Raw genomic sequence first — 21,455 nt, 5'->3', positions numbered from 1 at the left:
TGCTTGGAACTACCACTAGCTCATCAAGCTCTGGTTCAGAAAGTAACTCAGCAAGTTTTGTCCCCTTTATTTTATCTTGTCTCTTCTGCATTCTGGTTTTTCTTGGGCAGTGCTTTCTTAACCTTTCCTCACCAGGAACTTCAGTGTTAGCAAAAGGCAGCTCATTCAAACCTGGCTCTGACTGAGATTTTTTAGAGCTAGACCAAGTGACAGCTAGCAGACCTTCGCCTAAAATATCTACATCTTTCTCTCTCTTTGCTAACAGGTCCCCAAGGATCGGCATATCCCGGCCCAGTACAACCTCGTATGGAAGTTTATCCATCACTCCTACTATAAGTAAATGCTCCTGTTCATGAACTTGAAGGACAATATTGGCAATGGGATAATTGACATCATCACCATGAACACACCAGACTTTAACATTACCACAAAATGTGGTGTCTCTGGGAAGACAATCTTGCCTAATAAGGGTGCGGCTACTGCCTGAATCTAATAGGGCGACGCAAGGCTGTCCCTCAATAAAAATACAGATGGTGTACTCCTGAGCACTAGCGGGTACTAGACTCAGGTTCTTCCTCTAACAAATCAAAACACTCTGGTGAAAAACACATGCAAGTCTTACTGACTTGCTGACTTGGGCAATCAGCCTTAAAATGACCAGTTTGGCCACACGAATGACAAACCAATGGACCTCTCTGTTTAAATTCCCTAACACGGTGATTGCTACTGATTGGGGAATTTTCTTTGGGATATTTAGGTCTGCATCCATTCGCCCCCCCTGACTTACCCACCATAAAAGGAGCTGAACTGGGTTTCAAAGTCATGTACCCCTCTTGTGGGCGACGGGCTGCAAGGAATGCCTCTGCCATCTCTGCAGCTTCCTTTGAAGTGGTGGGGTTGCGCTCTTTCACCCAGGTTCGAAGATCCGGGCTGAGAACTCTCAGAAACTGCTCCAGCACCACGACATCTCCTATTTGTTCTCTAGTCTTTTTCTTTGGCATCATCCACTTTTCATACAGATCATTAAGGCGTGTCCGCAGCTCTTTGGGTGTCTCGTCGTCCTTCACCATCATGGCCCGGAATCTGGATCTGTAAGTCTCAGTACTTATTTCAAACTTTTCCAACAAAGCAGTTTTTACCTTGTCATAGTCCATTGTGTCATCAGTGTCCATGGCTACATAAGCAGCTCTTGCTCTACCGCTGAAAAGTGGTGCCAGATGCAGGGCCCATTCTGTCCTTGGCCACTGACATCCGGTTGCAATTCTTTCAAACGTTGTTAAATAATGTTCAATATCTTCATCCTCACCATAGGGCTGCATCTTTGGACCTTTCCAACTGGTTGGTCTCAGACTGGATGCTTGTGGTTCCTCAGAAGTGCTGGGAAGGTTTCCTCTCTGTTGCACTAATTGTGGGACCTTTGGTCTTACTGCAGGACCGGGAAGTGTTCCGGGATCAGCTACTGCACCCTCCAGCTGCATCTGATGCTCTCGGCGTTCCATTTGGACCTCCTGCTGAAGTTGACTGAACTGGTGTTGCATTTTCCTCCACCGTTCATCCTGGTGTTGTCTGTCATGCTCCCATTTTGCTTCCTGGTCAGCATGCTGCTGCATCAGACCTTTCAATAAAGATGAGAGTTCAGAAAAACTTTGTGCCTCAGGGCGCTACTCACCGGAAGCTTCTGGCTGGTTTTCCTCATCAAGGGCCTCGTCTGTGGAACAATCCACTGTCCCCAGATGCCTCCTTGTCTTGGCTGATTTCTGCATATCCGTCACCTATCGGCCTGGAACCACCGCTGCCACCATTTGTAAAATAGTGTGGTCAAGGAGCCACAAGGTGAACAAGAACAACAGCACCAGCCACCAGTTTCCAGAGTCTTCCAATTAACTTTTATTTGCTTCTTAACTCTCTGACAACCACCTCCCCTCTTGAGCTTCCCAAAAACACTCTTTTTATATCCAGTTGGCAACACACCTGCACATTAGTGGACCAAGCCACAATTAAACAGATAAAAAAAACAAAAAAAGCAAAGTCTAAACAGAAACAAAAATACAATTATTAATCTAATTTACAAACTCATCTACATAATGAAATAGTCTGCAAAATAAACCCTGTAAGATAACTCAAAAAGTTACTTTAAAGAAAAACAAACAGATCAATATTCAAAGAAAACCCTCTAATTGGTAGAACCCAGCAAGGCAATCGGTGACATCATCTAGCCATTTAAGCAGGAAATACTGGGCCGGCCCCTCCCATACTCCTGCCCTGCTGCAGATCTACAAGGGACAAACAATGGTAAGTAAAAAGAAACACATATACCATGAATATATTCTGAAACAAAATAAACAAGTTCAACCAATAGTAAATGCATCAGAAATAAGAATAAGGGACAGTGGTGAACACAAACTGAACCACTTTGTCACACAATTAACCATGATGCAGGAAGCAGAGCAGGAGAAGCAGGAATCCTATGAATCTGCACCATGTTTTCTGCCTGCAGTTATGGAATAAAAGAGCATAGACCATTTTTTTTTGTTGTTTTTATTTGGAAATTTTTTTGTATGTAAACTAGAAACAAGTGACAATATGAGTTGCACTCTCTTACCTTGATCACCTTTAAGTCTGACGTTTTTTTATTTTCATAGACAAATAGTTACTACAGAAAGTTTTTTAAAAGAAAAAAAAAACATGCATTCTGAACTCACTCTACTTTAGCTTATCTGAACTTCTCTCTTTCTTACTGCAAAAGGATGGGATGCTTTTCTTACTTTGTCCCGCTTTTGGAGCCGGTAGTTTATATTGAGGAAATGAATAAAGGTGCAGAAGTTCATTAAACTGTAACAAGCGCAGTGCGCTGCACAGCTAATGCGGACGTGCCTCCGCCACTGCGAAGAATTAAACTGAACTCACCCAGCGGTTTTAACAAATGGAGCATTACCCTCCTGTCTCCAATAGGAGAGCGGCGCTCAGAAGAGCGGCAGAGCTAACACAGCTGAGTGAAGCTGACACCCCACCCACGTCAAAAAATTCAGCAAATAGTCTGAGTGGTTAGTGCTCCGTTAGTGCAGGTTTGTGCCGTTAAAATTTTCGTTTGTGCAGCTTTGGTTTCTGAAATATTAAAAATTATTTTTTATTTCATCCAGAGTTCACCATCCCCCCATGTTGCTCTAAAACAAATCAAACTGGGCTACTTCGTTAGTGCTCCGTTAGTGCAGGTTTGTACCGTTAAAACGGTCGTTTGTGCAGCTTTGGTTTCTGAAATATTAAAAATTATAATTATGGCCGATGACTTCACCATCCCCCCATGTTGCTCCAAAACAAACCAAACTGGGCTACTGCTCATTATGAGATATTACATAATTTTCTTTCGTACGCCAACTGACTTCCCCTAAATTGATGACTGTGGCCTGCTTTGGACATAACCGCAAAGCAAGCAGTTATTAATTTCGTATGTTATTGTGTAAGTTAAATTCTGCAGATTTTCAGCTGTTGTACAATGTGTACCTTCTTTTGTTTTGAACTTCAATAAAGATTTAGAACAAGAAGAAATTTGTCTCATTTCAAGAAATGTTTTTAGATAGTAATGTTTTCTCACCAATATAACTTTCTCCACAATAATTGAATCCTGTCAAGACATAATTTCAAATCTTTTCTCTCCTGCTTGGCTTTTCGTAAGGTTGCCAGGTTTGGAAGGTGACTTGGCTCGGGATCTCCAATATCCATCAACTCTGATGCCTTTGCTGACCTCCATACAGCTGGTTTCCTCCTACCCTCACACAACTCTTTTGAAACCTGTGCACAAAGGGTTCCTGACATGAATCTTTTGGACTTCCCAGTGTGCAGGGAGATGGTTCTATGGCCTTCGATAGAACACTGGAGCACCATTGGGCTGTTGACCGTTGGCTCTCTGTCACATGTCATTATGGCCTTGACACTCTTTACAGAAGCCTTTGATATCAATGTACTTACTAGTGTCAGTTGGATAAACTTTTGCTCTTTGCAATACAAATGTACATGTGCTTTTCAACTTTATCCAAACCAGATCATTAATTATGTGACTCCAAGTGCCAGGTTTTAAAATTGTGTATTCCCTTTTGCCAGATGATGAAAACTTGTCATTGTATTCAACTCTTTCTGGTATAAATTTAATCCATTCTTCAAATGGAACTTCAAGCTGAAAATCTGTAAATTGTCCAGAAGAAGTTGTGCCTGAGTCAAACTCTGTGTCCACAGGGCTTTCAGGATCACTTTCTTGATCATTTATTTCCAAGCTTGACCATATGTTTTGTCTGTTTAGCTTTACAAATATGTACAGGGCTTTTGCAGACATTTTATTTCCCGTGCACTTCCGGTTTTACTCTGCAAAAACTTTATTTGCTCAAGCAACTAGCATGTTAGCTATGGATTTTTTTTGTTGTTGTTGTCGTTTTTTACCCTTTTGCTGCATAATCAGCAGAAAGTAAGTCAACAATGTGAATGTAATTGTTGAAACCACCTCTGAAACCAAAGCACAGTTGAACATGTGTGAAAATGTGAAAATTATACACATTACGTTACGGTCATGGCTGCATGTCCTGTCTTGACAGGATTCAATTGTGGAGAAAGTTATATTGGTGAGAAAACATTACTATCTAAAAACATTTCTTGACATGAGACAAATTTCTTCTTGTTCTAAATCTTTATTGAAGTTCAAAACCAAAGAAGGTACACATTGTACAACAGCTGAAAATCTGCAGAATTTAACTTACACAATAACATACAATAAAAGCTAAATCATTGTTCTGCACTAATCAGTCCAATTTTGCACAACTGCACTGTGGCACACTTGCTGTACATATATTTAAATATACATATCTGCATTTTTTGAATCTTTGCAAGCACTGCTCTAAGTTGCTTTTTATATTAACAGCATTTTATATTTTTACAATTTATAGCATTTTATATTTTATTTTTATTTTTTATTTTATCTACAACTACTACTCAGTGGTAGTTGTTATTGTGTCTTGTCTCTCTGCTGTAACTGCGAAGTAATTTCCCTGCTGGGATGAATAAAGTACTTCTATTCTATTCTATATGAAATTAATATCACCAGGGGTAATAAAACTCTGGACAAGCTGTACACAAACATCAGACAAGCATACAGGGCTAAACCCTTAGCACACCTTGGCCAGTCTGATCACGTGTCCCTGCTACTGATCCCTGCTTACACCCCCCTGTGGAAACGTGTCCCCAGTACAACCCGGACTGTCACCATCTGGCCTGAGGATGCCTCTCACCAACTACAGGACTGCTTCCAGAGAACTGACTGGGAGGTTTTTGCACATCAAGACCTGGAGAACTACACCTCAGCAGTCTTGGACTACATCAGGTTCTGCAAGGACAATGTCACCAGGAACAGACTCATGAGGATCTATCCGAATAGGAAACCCTGGATGACTAAGGAGGTCCGGGGCCTCTTGAAAGCCAGGAACATTGCTTTCAGGTCTGGGGACAAAGCACTCTACAGTTCTGCCAGAGCCAACCTGAGAAGAGGCATCTGCCAAGCTAAGGCATCATGCAGAGGGAGAATAGAGAAGCAGCTCAGGAGCAACAACACCAGGCAGGTGTGGCAGGGTGTTCGGCACATCACAAACTACAGATCCAGCAACCAGCCATGCATGGAGGGAACCACTTCCCTGGCAGAGGAGATGAATATCTTCTTTGCCCGCTTTGAGGCGACACCTACCACAGCTCCATCACAGCTGCCTGTCCACAGCAGCTCTGCTCTCACAGTAGAGGAGTGTGAGGTGAGGCAGGTGATGAGGAAGGTGAACCCAAGGAAGGCTGCGGGACCTGACGGTGTGTCGGGACGGGTGCTTAAAGACTGTGCAGACCAACTGGCTGGAATCTTCACAAAGATTTTTAACCAGTCCCTTTCTCAAGCCACTGTCCCTCCCTGCCTAAAGTCCTCTACCATTGTCCCCCTGCCGAAAAGAACCAACATCAACACCCTGAACGACTACCGTCCAGTGGCACTCACACCCATCATCATGAAGTGCTTTGAGAGACTGGTGCGGAGTCACATCCTCGCTGGCCTGCCTGCTGAGCTGGACCCTCTCCAATTTGTCTACAAAGCAAAGAGGTCCACAGAGGACGCTGTATCCACAGCACTTCATGCTGCCCTGACCCACTTAGAGAAGCAGGGGAGCTACGTCAGAATGCTCTTTGTGGACTTCAGCTCAGCATTTAATACCATACTTCCCCAACCTCTGGTGTCCAAGCTAGCAAACCTTGGGCTCCCATCAGCCACCTGCAGTTGGATCCTGGACTTCCTAACAGGTCGCTCCCAGAGGGTCAGACTGGGCCCCCACACCTCCACTGCTCTGAGCCTGAACACCGGATCGCCACAGGGTTGCGTGCTCAGCCCACTTCTCTACACCCTCTACACTCATGACTGTGTCTCCAACCACCTCAGCAACAAGATCATAAAGTTTGCAGATGACACGACTGTTGTTGGTCTCATCTCAGGCGGGAAGGGGGAGCTGGAGTACAGGGATGAGGTGAAGCAGCTGTCAGAGTGGTGCAAAGTCAATAACCTGCTCCTCAACACCTCCAAAACAAAGGAGCTGGTGATCGACTTCAGGAAGAACAAAACGGACATCCAGCCTTTCACCATCAGTGGGACCTGTGTGGAGAGGGTCCCAGTGTTCAGGTTTCTGGGCATGGAGTTGGAGGACAAGCTAACCTGGAGCACCAACACCAAGGAGCTGTTGAAGAAGGCACAGCAGAGACTGTACTTTCTGAGAATACTCAAGAAGAACCGTCTCCCCTCAGACCTGCTGCAGGCCTTCTATCACTGCTCCATAGAGAGTGTGCTCACGTACGGTCTGTGTGTCTGGTACGGCAGTAGCACATCCGCGGACAAGAAGGCGCTCCAGAGGGTTGTTAGGGCAGCAGAGAGAATCATAGGCGGCCCCCTCCCCACTATGGAACAGATTTACACTTCCAGGCTCCACAAGAAAGTTTTGGACATTTTAAATGACTCTTCACACCCTGACCATGGTCTCTTCCAGCTGCTGCCGTCAGGCAAGAGATACAGAGCAATAAAAACCAGGACAAATAGCCTAAAAAACAGTTTTTACCCGATGGCAATCATGGCACTAAATTCAAAGGCATAAGAACTTCTGCTCTTGACACCACTTTGTTAAAAATGTAAATTCTGTTGCGACACCTCCAGGCGCTGCAACCATCTTCTGATGTCTATTTATTTCTCATTTTGTACTATTTATTTCTTTATCTTTGTATATTATGTATATACACATAACCTGCATCTTAACTCGAGTCGAGCAAATCTCAATCTCATTGTAATCTGTTGATGACAGTGACAATAAATCTTATCTTATTTGTTTTCTTTACTAAATTAAACCATTAGTAGATTGACATCAATTTAAATAATGTTAGTGGTTGATTTTTCTCATAAATGAGGTGTTCATTTTAGTGTATATCCGAAATAAATAATAAAACTGAATTATACAGTCTCCTTGCTTCTTCCGTTTTTAGCAGATATTTGATACCCTATAGGAAAAAATAATCATTCTTCAGATTGATTTTTTTTAATATGAAAATAGTTTTAACATAGCTTAATTATGCTTCATATGTGGACTGGTTGGTAAACTGATGCAGATCCAGATTTATTAGAGCTAATTGAGAATGAGTGTCTCTGGGTCTTCATGATGAATACCACAGACTTGTGGATTCTCGACCCACAAAGACATTGTTTCTTTAGGCGCTGTTCCATTAGCCCGTCTCTAACCGATTCGGTTCCGGTCCGCCTCGGCCGGATTTGTTTTCCATTAGTAAATCCGGCGCGGCTCAGCCCGGCTGTTCTCAGATGTCCGTACTAGAACTAGCAGCACCAAGCAGGGTGCAGCTGTTAGGTATCGTTTTTTTTTTTTTTGTCCTTTTTGGGGTTTTCTTTTCCTTTTTGTTCGTCTGTGGTTCCGTTGGTTGTCCACCGGATAGCGCCAGAGGCTGCCTCCCGGGCAGGGCGTTACCTGCGGTTCAGCACACCTGTTGGTCATCATCTAATCATCCTGAGGTTTCAGAGAAGAGGACTGACTGCACTTCTTCACCTGAGTGTTTGCCAGTGATGGTACCTTGAGCCTACCCGGAGTTACTCTCTGTGTTTTCTCCTAGCGAATCTTCTCTAAGTAATCCTTTGTTGCCTCCCTGTTCCCAGGTGTTCCTAGCGACGCCGTGTGATCTCCTCGTAAAGATCTCGTTCTGGCCCTTTGGATAACCCATCCTCGTGACGCCGTGGTGAATACCCACTGGTTGCCCGAGTCCCACTTCCATCTCCTCAGTTGGATCTCAAGCCGAACCCGGACCTGCCAGTTAGCAGTAGGACCGCTCCTCTGCCTCCCTCCACGCCTGGATCTACCTGTCCGTCCTCCACCGCAGCCTCCACGTAGCAACCCGGAACCACCCCCATCGAGCAGTACTCTGGAATCCAGATCACCTCCCAGGACCTGCAAAATAGGAGACGAACCCCGAGCCCGCAGCCTACCCTCTCCCAGCAGTCATTATTTGACAACATAAGTAAGACCGTTCCAGTAGTACCCATGTAGCTGTCATTTCCTACAACCTTGAACTCAACATTTTATCTGTTGTCCTCCAGTATGCCAGCTACTCCGTGATTCCCCCCGCCCCCCGGAAAGACCCTGATCCATCTTATTTTGCTCAGATGTATTCAATAAACATTATACTACTGATTTCTTTACTCCTGTCGTGTTCTGCATGTGGGTTAAAAAACTAGATCCAAACATGACAGCAGCACTGAAACCACTTCACTGACAACTGACTGCAATCATTGATTGGCTCATTATTTACTTCACTGAAAGTGTTAATTTTTTTGTTTATTTAATCCATCAGAACCGGAACCTGGAGGTTCTGTTGAACTGATACTGAGAAGCAATGTATTCAACATGGTCGAAGATATAGAAAACTATAGTACATATGATATTTGTAAATATTATTGGCTAAAATAACAGTACTATTATCAGACAGTGATACTGGCCCAAATTTTCATATCTCCCAACCTGGCCAGCAGGGAGACTGTTGTTGTTGTACATGCAGGATGTTTATGTTGAAGGCTAATAATGCTCCATACGTTATTAAATAACCAACAAGCACAAGAGATAACCACAAAAAATATACACCAACAAGTACTTTATTTCTTCACAGTAATGTATCTGATTTGCTTTGCAATGTGACAATAAATACATAATAACGAGCACATTTATTAGGTCAAGTGCACAGTGCTGATTCCATTGCAGTTTCCCTGAGATTATTGTGCCTTTACACTGCTGTCACTGATAGATTGTGCTAAGCACTTAAAAAATGAACTAAAGTGAAAAATTCATGCTTGTATTACCTTAAACTAGTGATATATACAAATCACTATTGCAGTCTCCACTTGTTGTTTTGACTTTTTTTAATCATACAACAAAATCAACTCTTTTCATTAATTTCTACAAAATGTAAGTGGGTTAGTAAGGCTCCTGTTTAGTGTCATTGCTTATGATGGCAATGTTTGTTCTCTTTTTCCCCATTCATTGTAATCAACCTCAAGTAAGTTCAGCATTTCCTTTACAACAGCCTGAAGGCCTCTGCCTAGCTCCTCACTGCTGTAGGGTCCCCCTAATGGAGGCACATGGACAAACGCAGAGCACCCCTGGCCTTGATGCAGTGAGGTGTAGTAGGTGTAATCACAAAGATACCTATCAAGTCCAAAACATGGCAGTTAGATCATATAAAGTCAAGGTTAGCTTCTAGTTCTGGGGCTTTCATGCATGTGTAACGTGAATCACTTGCCTTCCAGCATCCTTAGATACAGACACAGTTATCCCGACGTTTGACCCGTTGACCCTTTTGCACACCGTGTCCATGTCTATAACTGATTTTATGTAGTCTGGTCCGTTCTCCATGCAGCAGTGGGAGGCAGGGCAGAAACTGCGGTTGTCCACACGTGTATAGCCCATGTTGTGGCCACACTGCTCCAAAGTGACTGAGGTTGCAATCCCAGAAACACCTACATGGACAGCTAGCTGCTCACAGGGGACCAAGGTTTAAAATTAGCTGACTGTTTATTAAACATAAAGATATGTACAGTTCTGGTCAGAAGTTTATGTACACTCATAATCTGAATGATGTCAGATTCAGTTGTGGCTTTTGACAATGAGCAGGCATGAATTTATTATAGTTTTTAACAACTCCACACAGTCAAAAGTATATGCATAGGCTTATACATTGTTTAATTTCCCTCTAGTATTAAAAAAGTAATCTTTATTAATCTGGGATTACTAAATGTGAAAGTAACAATGTGTTACTCTCACTTGTTCATGTGAGTAACCTCTAATTTCAGTGGAGTTTGACAATATAATTTAAAGCAAGTACATTTTTCTTGCTGAGCCCTTGTTGATGTAAAACTCTTCCTTGAGGATGGGGACAGTGGTGTTCCTGTGGCCTGAGATTGTGGCTCAAACATGGACAAACCTGAGGCAGTGATGCCATAGGCACACAAAAACAGACTTTTGAATGGAGAAAACAGACTGATATGAATGGTGCTGACCTCCAACCTATAGAAATTTTCTGGACTACGGTGAAAAGCTCAGTACATGCCAAAATGAAGAACACATTTAAAGAAGCAGTTCTGATGCAAAGAGTGGTCAAATATCCATCAAGTCAGATGGCTACAAAAAGTTGCAGGTTTCCATTTTATCTTCTAAGTACTTTTGTTTCAAATATGTATATGAAAATCATGTTTATAAATTTGACTGCTGCATATTCAAGTGTGTGCACCTAGGTCTTGAAATAAAAATCAGGAAAGGTTTATGGTCTACAGGGAGTAAACCCTGAAAAAAAAGAATAATTCAAATGTTCTGTTAAAATTCCACAATAAATACAATAATTCATACTTATGATTGTATGTAAACTTCTGGCAAAACTTATATTTTGCTAAATACCTGGGGCTGATGTTCTTTCCACAGAGACGGTAAAATGTCTTGAACAGCCTGATAATCAACAGGCAGCTCACACACGTGAAGATCTACCATCTCCCCCAGTCCTAATCGCTGCAATTCCTATGAGCACACAACACAGTTTTACTTCTCACTGAAAACATATCTGTTCCCCATACCACACAGGCACACAGCAAAAGCTAATACTCTAACAAATCAAGAAAGTTATTAACAATTCTGAGCATTCTCTTCATGAGACTGTCATAGAGTCTTAAGTCGGAGGATTCTTCAAATTTGCTTTAATGCAGACCTCTACAGGACCACCACCAATCCACTACTGCGTCCATCTGGACCATCCAGGGTTGCACAGCAATCATCAGTGAACAAGTCTGTTTGAAAATTAATCTTCATGTACGGCTGGAGCCACTGTGACCATTTCTGATTGTGAGCTTTGGTTAGGGGGCCCAATAGCAGGTTCATGCACTGCAAGCCTCTGGAGGATCCTCCACCTTGAGGTTCCAGAGGCTCCAGCAGCTTCAAATAACTGTTTGCTGCTTTGTAAGGGCATTTTAACAGCTGCTCTCTTAATCCGATGAATTTGTCTAACAGAAATCTTCCTCATTGTGCCTTTATCTGTACAAACCCATCTTTGTTCTGAATTAGCCACAAATCTCTTCACAGTACGATAACGCTTCAGTTTTGGTTAAATATCTAATGTTTTCATACCTTGTCATACAGCACTACACTATCTGATGATTTTCATCAGCATAGAGATCCTTTCTCTTTCCCATATTGCTTGAAACCGATGGCCTGCTTAATAATGTGGAACATCCTACTTAAGTAGATTTCCTTTAATTGAGCTCACCAGACAAACTAATCAACCAGCTCTCTGAAATTAATTATAGTGATTCAAAGAGCCCTGACACACAATACCATTTATACATTTAATAGCACCACAAAAATTTTATCTTTATGACACTTAAATCCAATTTGTGTTCCAAATTGGATTTAAGTGTTCCAATAATAATTTGGAACACAGTATAGATAGAACACCACTCACCTTTAATGCCTACATGTTAAAAAGTCTTAGATCCATTTCACCAAGATAACATCACAATTAAAAAGGTGCAGTAGTTTGTTCTCCAAGATGTGGAGTTGACTCACCTTAACACTTTTCCAACCAAGGCCAAAATTACTCAAGGACTGGACATGGGTATCCCTGCTCTAATCACTCCTGAGTGGAGCTATAGTCCTGTTACAATTGTGGTAGTAAGAGGGTGAAAAGCTGAAATAAGATCCATAAATAAATGACTTACATGGGTTTTTGTGCCCTGAAGATATGAGGCTATTTTGCAGTGCAGGAGGCTTCAGGATATTGTTGTGGAAAAAAACTATAATCGAACACTGTTCAGGTAAAATTACTCAATCAGGTTTATTTATGAATTGTGCACAACTGAGAGAGCTCGTATCAAATTGCATCAATAATGAAGCAATTCTGGATGAAAAGTTCTGCCAGGCAAAGACAATACATGAGTTTTATACTAAGGATAAAGGCTCCAAAACAAGGAGCGAGACAGTTTGGTTCTGATGCAGCTGTGGAAAACAACTCCCAACCTTGTACATGTAACCCAAATAGTTTTATTTTGGTGGGACTATACAGGAACTTAGAATAAACATACAGCAATACAACTAGCAGATGTGACCTTATTGTAATTTTCCACTTCAATATCCAAGAGTGTCCAACAACTGCCTGGCCTGTCAAAAGCCAGCCCCTATACGCTTTGCTTCGTCGAGAGGGTCTGAAACTCGACTACTGAAAAATGTTTGCTTGCTGGTGGCATGAACTGTGTTGAGGTTTTAAATGACTACATCAGATTCTACTCAGTGTATAACATTTGGCCATTTATTACTAATGTAATAAACCAGCTTTAGCTTGCCGAAATTGTGTGTGCTGTAAACAACACAGTGGAGATTAGGGCCATCACATATTTGCCAGCATTACGACATCTTAAACATTCCTATTGCTCGGACATTGTTTAATTCTTGGAAGTGTGGCCAACATGGACTGAACAGCTTTATTTGTGAGGATTTGGGTTTTTCTCTGTGTTAATTTAGGTTTTTGTGTTGTTTTCAGTTAATTGAGTCTCTGCGTTGTCCTGTCCACCCTTTGATTGTCCCCAGCTGTCCCTTGTTTCTCCTGATTGTCTCCCTGTGTATTTAAACCCACCTGTGTTCCTTGTTCTTTGTCGGGTCCTCGTCTTGTCTTGTCTTATGTCTGTTCTGCGTCAGTTGTTAGTTATAACCAGTTGCTACCAGATTGTGAGCTCTTAACCTTCCGCTCTATCTGTGCTGCCTGGATTTTGGAATTGCTTTTTCACCATTAAATCATCATTAATTCACTCCAACCTGGGTTCTCTGCGTCTGCCTCACCACCTCTCTACCGCACTTCATGACATTATTCACTTCTCTGACTTTGAGATCAATGGCAGAAATGCCAGACGGATCACCGAAAACAGATGAAAATCCAGTAGAATTGCCAAATGACCAGGTTAATAACTTCCAGGACCACTGTCATCTGTGGAGCATCTCACTGAACACAGAATTATGTTGTCACTAGAACACACCTTGCTCAGCATTTGGAACAGATGTGTGTGATAGCATTCTTCTCATAAAAAAGAAGGAACGTCTGTTCTTTAAAAAAAAACGTCAAGTAGAGACTGGATGAACAATAACTGATGACAGAAGACTGGTGTAAAGTTATTAAATTAGATACACAACCTGATGATTACCTGGACTGCCACCCAACTCGAGTTCACAGCATGCTCACCAAAGGGCTCAAACCCTGCAGGAAACAGAGAACATCAGAAACATGCAGAAGGTATGCACACCGACGTGTGTCAGCCCTTAAGCAGAGTCTAAAGTTTACATCAAGTTAAACATTAATTGTAGCAAAGGCACATGATGACTCATTATTTTCTCAGTTTCATATTTAAGCCAGAAATCAGCAGCAAAATAACTCTAATGTGCATCCATGTTTGAAAACTGTGCCATCTTGCGATTATGTTGCCCTGGTAACAGCTAAATCCTTTTTTAACCACAGCTCTCTTATGAATATTAATTCCACAGAACTGTTGAGAAATCAAACACACACATCGAAACACGTTTAACTCTGTCCACTAAACCAATCAGAGAATCTCACCTGTCACCACTACTTTTTTCTTATTGGCCATTATCCTGGTGTTTCAGGAACAGAAATGTTCTGGATGAATAATAGAGTCCAACCAGGAATCACAGGTTTGTTTCTTCTCACTGGTGGCTTCTTCTAGTTCACTGTAAAAAGAGAAGAACACACTAAATATACATGAACTCCACTGCCATCTGGTGTCTGGAGACACTCTCTAGTTCATTCTGTAATTTAAAACAACCACTGACCAAAGCAACATTTTAATTGTTTCTGAGAAAAAAAATGGAAATGGAACTCTTTTCAGTTTAAGTATTTTGAGGCAATACACTATAAACAAAGACAGTAAAATAAAATTATATTTTCAAATTCTTTATAAGCTAAATCAAAGAGTTCATTCAAAAAATGAAAGGAACAAACGACGCTCCTGCAGGTACCGTTACTACGCGGTGAGTCTGTCCAGAAAAGCAGACTGTTCCAATGCGGGATGAGCAGAAATCTGTCACAAAAATGATCGCAGTGCCTTTATTTCTTACCCAATTTCTATAAATATGGCTTAAACTAAAGCTGAGAAAATTGCTGATGTTTCTAAGTTTTCTCCCTTGATATAAATCTATAAAGAGTTTGGTTTCTGTCAAGATGTAAGAGAAGACTAAGCAAATTGCTCTTTTATATTGCTCAATAATTACATAATTGCCGCTGTTAATTTTATGAGTTTGTAAAAATGTAACAAATTATGACTCATATTTTATATATGAGACATATGAAATATGTCATTCTATTTGATGATTGTTATGTTCAAAGAAACCAGGCAATTAGTCCCGTTTTTGTCATTTGCCAACTGGTAAACATGAGAAGCAAAGGATAGACAAGGAACACAGGTGGGATTAAACACACAAGGAGGTAATCAGGGGAAACAAGACACAGCTGGGAGCAATCAAGAGGTAAACAGGTGTTGTGGAAGTTTTCCTTTAACAAAGAGTAACAAAGAGTGAGTATTTCAAGAACCAGAGAAAAAATATATTCTTTTTTTACCCCTTTTGTGGGCTCTACTGTGTCTTATATGAAAGTAGGCTCACAGGAAAGGGGAAAGACATGCTGTAAACATCGCCGGGTCTGGGAATCGAACCCACGACAGCTGAGTCGAGGACTCAAGGCCTCCAAACATGGGTCGCACTATCCCCTATGCCACCACGGCATGCCCCAATATATTTTTAATTCGCATTTATTTGAAGGCTCAACAGTGTTCAAAGTCTGCTCACTGATCCCAGTCAGGAGAAAGAGCCTGGAGCAGAACACAGCTTACAGTTTTATAGGGAGAGGTTCATAACATTCACATAGTTTGATAATCTACTTGGTTACAGAACAGACAGCGAGCGCACATCTTCTTTCACTGGGAGCCATGAGAGATAAAGAAACAATTCAATGACTTAATTGTAATTCTAAGGCCAGAGAACCTGCTGCAGAACCATTTTTCATGAGCTCATACATCACACAAGAATCATAATACTGTTATGCATAAATTCAGCTAAAAATCATAGTAACCTTAAAATTTTCCCACTACACAGGAAAACAGAGATTCAACTGAACACAGAAACCTAAATCCTCACAATCACACTGGTACTTGGTTTAATTGATTATTCAGATTTATGCTCTGATGACATTTTTATCCTTTTTCTGGACTTTTATAATGCTTTTTACACCATTGAACATAATTTCATATTTCACACTTTAGAAAAAATTTGGTTTTGATTCTTACTTAAGCAGTGCTATCAGAACAATGTAACAAATGGAAATTGATCAATCAGATTAAATGCTGGTACTTCTCCTGCATTTATAGCTCCTCCTTAAACGAGAAGTCAGGCAGCGATGTCTCATATCGCCTTATCTTTTCCTCCTCTGCACACAGTTACTCACAGACTCTACTAAACTGAGCAAACTAAAAGGTAACACAGTAGCGGGTCGAGAAATTATTGTCAGCCACTTGACTGATGATACATTATTTCTAAAAAAGGCTCTTCTCAAATACCTTTATCACTTGACGTGATTAACATTTTCTCTGCTGCATCTGGACTTTGCCTAAATATAAAAAATGTTAACTACTTGCTCTTAAATATTGTTACATTTCCACTATTTGTAGCATACCTGTAAAAGAACTTAGAATAAACATATAGCAATACAACTAGAAGGGGTGACCTTACTTTAATTTTTCCGCTACAGAATCTATTAGTTATTTAGGAATTATCATAAAAAACAGAGTTTCCAGATGTACTGAACTTTAGTTCCATTGTTGACAAAACTCAGAAAAAACCTGAACCAGTGGCAGCAGATAGATTTAAGGTTGAGAGTTCAAATTCTGTTAACCATGCGGAGTGACTTTCACTTCTTATGCTGCTTTATCTCTGGATGTAAACAAAAAGGTCTCCAAAGATATTGACAAGATGCTATTTAATTTCATTTGGAAAAACAAAAATATATTTAAAAATTCAGTAATTATGTATTCTTATGAAAAAGGTGGACTCCGCTTTTTAGACCTTGACACCTTTAATAATAATAATAATAATAATAATAATAAGCAATAAATAGGATCAATAATCCCAGAATAATGCCCTGATGTCACTCCCATCAGCCTGGGATAAAATAAAATTTTCGGACTTCCAGTGGAGGGCACATGCACAGGTGACTGTGTCCGCAGCACCTCACTGTCCTCGGACTCGAGGGTCCAGAGGCCCCGCTAGGCTCTGGTCCTCGCATACTTCCAGAGGGACCAGGTTCTGTTGGTCTCCCGAGCAAGCCGGCCACTCACCGTAAACCGGATGTCACCCTCAGTGAGTTCCGGTCATTTTCGATCTCCATAAAAACGTTTAAAAATGCATTTCTCCGGGGAAAGCCGTATATTGCCGGAAAGGCCAGAGTCTGCAGAATAGCCTGGTGTGGTTGTCTGGTTCCTGGGACGTCTGCAGGAGGAATTAAAAATCAAACCGTAATTCATAAAAACGGTCAAAAATGCACTTTCCCGGGAACCAGAAGGTTCAAAACCAGGATCAATGATCCCAGAACGATGCCCCGATCACGCCGATGTGACTCCCATCAGCCTGGGATAAAATAAAATTTTCGGACTTCCAGGGGAGGGCACATGCGCAGGAGGCTGTGTCCGCAACACCTCACTGTCCTCGGACTCGAGGCTCCGGAGGCCCCGGTGATTTTTCGACTTCCATAAAATTTTTTTAAAATGCATTTCTCCGGGGAAAGCCACATATCGCCGGAAAGGCCAGAGTCTGGCGAATAGCCTGGTGTGGTTCTTTGGTTTCTAGGGCGTTCGCAGGAGGCAGGAAAAATCCCGAAAGTTTAGCCCAGAAGGGCTTGTAGAACGGTCAAAAATGCATATTTTCGGCTAAAATCAACCACGGGCCGATAGCCCGCGGTCCAGAGAAGGGCCCTGTGCGGTGGAATCGTCTTTAAATTGTTTACAGAAGCCGAGATAACCTTTCAAAGTTTTGCGGACCTCCAAAGCATTGCCCCCCCCCCCAAAAAAAAACAGGGCCTCACCAAGGCTTTATCGATAGATAGGATTTCGAGCCCTTACGGAGGAATATGCCACCGGCGGGATTTCAGGAGAGTTTGAAAAGAGCACTTGGGGCGAAAAATGACAAAGTGTTTTGATCCAGGGCGCTTCTAGGGGGCTTCTGGAGCTCAGATAAGGCCCCTTTTGGACACTTTTTTGGCTTTTTCCAGCATTTTAAGCCGTTTTTCCAGAATTTCTCTCTGGTTCTCTGGATCTCTGAGGCGGTAACGCTGCGGGCTCTGGCCGGTCTGGTGAGTGTCCTCGGTCCTTCTGATGGGCCTGGCGCCTCTCTGGGTCGGTTCTGAGCTCCGTGGAAGCGTGGAAGCACAGTCAAAGGCGGACCGGGCTCAGGCCGAATTCGGTGCACTGTGGGCGGCTTCGCAGCTCTGCCACGTGCCCGCTGGAAGTCTGAGCTCTAGGTTGACGTCTCCGTACAAGCACCACACACGTACACCTGACCGAACAGCACTCGTGGCTTGCCATGGCGGGCCCCCGTCGGCCCCGGCACTCTGTGTCGGCGCTTCGACGGACGGTTCCTCCAGCCTCGCAAGCTCGCCTCCAGGCCTGGGCGTTTCGGGGCTGTCCGCCCCACTCTCAGTCCCAGCCCGCGGCCGTCCTATCAGTAGCGAGACCGAGAGGGTAGGGTTGGGTTAGGGTTAGGGTTAGGGTTGGGGAAGAGGGCCAACCTCCCGAGTGGGAGGCTGGAAAGGCACGGGCCATCCTGCCCCTTCGGCTGAATTTGGGGAACAATAGTCTGCTTGGGGGGGGGAAGAAAGGAAGGAAGGGGGAAGAAAGGGAGGGGAGAAGAAAGGGGAAGAGTGAGGCCGATCCCAGAGTCGCGAGTTCGATCCTACCAGTCGCCATACTATGTTTTAGTGAAAAGATTTCCCACAATTAATGTTTAAGTGTTATGAAGTAACGGCTGTTTTTTTGTATCTTGAAAACATTTTAAATGCTTTTTTGTACAGATAGTGTAGTACTGTAAACTAAAACCCAACACTTGTCATAAAAGGCTTTCTTTTTAAAACTTTGAATTGCTTAATTAATTTTGCTTTTTTATTCTGATATATTCAAATTAATGTGTTAAATTATACTGTATACTATATACTTGATGTATATTTTAATGTCCTTAATCATACCCAGTGCTTATTTTCATTTTTCACAGCAAAACAGTGACTGAAACTAAAATTGCAAGTGTCTTTCCTAAAGTACTTTGAGTGAAGTGAATGATATCTTTTTTCTAGTGTATGCTTAAATTACCAATAATTCAGAATTTGAAGCAGCTAATATTTACTCACAAAAGACCATAGACCTTATCGGTTTAAAAGAACCAAATATTTATTCAACAATTAAGACAGTGAATTAAACATTTTTAGTTAGTCCCAAAACATTGTAGCATTTGGATGCAACACATTTCCATTGAAGTCTCCCATTTCTTTTTCTTAACCAAGAAATTTGTGGTTTGCTGAAGGACTTAAATCCTTTTACTGTATGGTTTGTTGAATTACTTTGTGTACACAATGACAATAAGAATACATATCTGTATCATTAACCCAAAACAAAATAAACACACTATGAACTAAATAAAACTTATATACAGTGAAGTTATTTAAAATAAAGAAAATGTTTATTTTTTCTTTTTAATTTGTTCCAGCCACTGCTCTTTAGTGAGACTTTCATTAGAGGGACAGTAAATTTGCCCTCTATATTGGCTGTGTCCTGTTTCAGCTATTCTAAACTGCCCGCATTTTTTGCATGTGTTGTGCAAAACTTTGCGAGTCAATTTTCGAGGTTCTCTACCAGGTTGAGCAGGGGCTGCTCTGGGAGCCAGAGCAGGGGCCAGAGCAGGGGCCAGAGCAGGGGCCACAGGATAAGCATGTGGAGGAGGGGTGGAGAGGTTCCACAAACTCTGTTGCTGTTGGGTAGTGAGGATAACAGATCCCTGTGGTGCCATTGGAGTAATTGCCACTAGCTGAGGCCTTTTGGGTGGGGCAGGGAGAAGCTGCCGCTGTCCTGATGGATTTGTCCCATCAGTGAATTGTAGCTTTCTTTTTAATTTTGACTGCCCCACAGTGTTGGATGGTAGCCTATATGTATGCAGTGGCCCTGAATGTGGTACGCCGTAATGCGGGCGTATATTTGCAGGCAGAAGCGGGTCAGCAGCTACAGAAAACTGGCTGGGAAGGTTTAGCCCTTGAAGTACCACAGCGGTCTCTTGCCTTTTGACCCTTCTGTTATGCCACTGAACCAGGGTGGTGTAGCTAACATCCACTAGCTGCAAATGTGTCTGCCCCATCACAGCTCCATTCGCCAGAACGAGCTGCCTGATCTTTCTATAGTCTTGTAGGATCAAATCCCACCTGGAGACTGTGCCTGCTCCTCTTTTCTTTGGACTACGATGGATATTGCACAGTCGGACAAAGATGGTCTCCACCAAGCGGCAGCAGTCTGGCCATTGGGCAGATGGGGCTGGAGTGGTTAGAGCATGCCTCTTTACACTCTCAACCCCAGGAGTAAATTCTTGCCTCTTCTTGGGGGACCGAAACCTCCCAGTGTTCAATCTTTCTTGATGTCTTGCAGCAAATACCGTTCTCTGTTTATCAAACTCCAGCAGGTTCTGCCACAGAGCAACAATGCAGCTCACCTAAACAGGAAAATAAAACAATTTTACATTAGGACAACAATATGCAAGTGAGGTGAAAGGCGTGTGCATGTCTGCAGCAAGCAACAATGCATGTTACTGACCTCCTGGTTGGTCAGCACCAGTGAGGTTTTGCTCCTTAGCTCCACCAGATACTCAGCCAAGCTGTCAACTTTGTCAGGGTTAGGGTAGGGTTAGGGTTAGGATATAGGTTGTGGTTTGATCCTTGTTTGAACCGCTCTCTTAGGGTAGGGTTAGGGTTAGGTTGGGGAAAAGAGCCAACCTCCCGAGTGGGAGGCTGGAAAGGCACGGGCCATCCTGCCCCTTCGGCTGCGTGCTGCACACTGAACTTGACGAACACAACACTTAGTTTTTAGACACACCCCTTTCTTTTCTTTCCCTTACTTTCTGCAAATTAGAATTAGTACTTGTCTTTCTTCTTGTTTTTGTTTGTTCTTAATTTAGTTTCTTCTTTGTTTATTTAGCGACGTTTCGACATAACTTTGTCTTCTTCAGGCTTTCTTTCTTTTTAATTTAGTTAAGCACCCTCTTGAGCTTTCCAACTTTCTTTACATTTAACATAAAACACACTGAACTTAGGGGAAACAAAATTAAATTCTGTCGCCGAAGGCGACAGAATTTGTTATGCACAGGCCATCATCGTCTCTGAACCTCCTGGAACCCATTCCCACTATAAAATATAATTAAATTTGTCCCTTATAAGTCACACAGGTTAGGGTTAGGAAAATTGGTTAGGGTTAGGTGTTAAAGGTCACAAAGGTCAGAATTAGGAGAAATCAATTAGGGTTAGGCATTAAAGATCACAGAGGTTAGGTTCAGGATAAATTGGTTAAGTATAGGCATTAAAAATCACAAAGGTTAGGATTAGGATAAACTTGGTAAGGTGAGACCATAAAAAAGAAAAAATAAATAATAATCATATTACAAAGCGTATTAAATAGCATGTAGGAGATAAACATTTCTAAACTTTTAGTAGCTAATTGAATTTTTCATTGAGGCCTTTAGGATGTTTGGTGTCCAATTTTGAAATCCAAATCCTCTCGGCTTTCCGTC

The 21,455-nt window shown here is 42.1% G+C and overlaps 1 protein-coding gene and 1 long non-coding RNA gene across 2 annotated transcripts; one reads left to right on the top strand and one right to left on the bottom strand.

The window, feature by feature from the left end:
• Positions 1-2,997: 2,997 nt before the first annotated feature.
• On the top strand, positions 2,998-3,546 carry LOC116722188 (uncharacterized). Its single transcript, XR_004339727.1, has 2 exons — positions 2,998-3,065; positions 3,213-3,546. It is a non-coding gene; the product is annotated as an uncharacterized LOC116722188 (long non-coding RNA).
• A 4,027-nt stretch (positions 3,547-7,573) lies between these two features.
• LOC116720898 (pyroglutamyl-peptidase 1-like) lies at positions 7,574-14,366 on the bottom strand. Its single transcript, XM_032564337.1, has 5 exons — positions 14,194-14,366; positions 13,784-13,836; positions 11,001-11,117; positions 9,850-10,082; positions 7,574-9,755 (listed from the first exon to the last, which is right to left on the bottom strand). The coding sequence occupies exons 1-5, from the start codon at positions 14,222-14,224 to the stop codon at positions 9,554-9,556; spliced, it is 636 nt and encodes a 211-aa protein (XP_032420228.1). The 5' UTR covers positions 14,225-14,366; the 3' UTR covers positions 7,574-9,553.
• Between the last annotated feature and the right edge of the window lie 7,089 nt (positions 14,367-21,455).

Source organism: Xiphophorus hellerii, chromosome 6 (genome assembly GCF_003331165.1).
Source record: "Xiphophorus hellerii strain 12219 chromosome 6, Xiphophorus_hellerii-4.1, whole genome shotgun sequence".
Taxonomy (NCBI): Eukaryota; Metazoa; Chordata; class Actinopteri; order Cyprinodontiformes; family Poeciliidae; genus Xiphophorus; species Xiphophorus hellerii.
The sequence above is the reverse complement of the archived record's forward strand: the minus strand, read 5'-3'. Positions and strand labels throughout refer to the sequence as shown.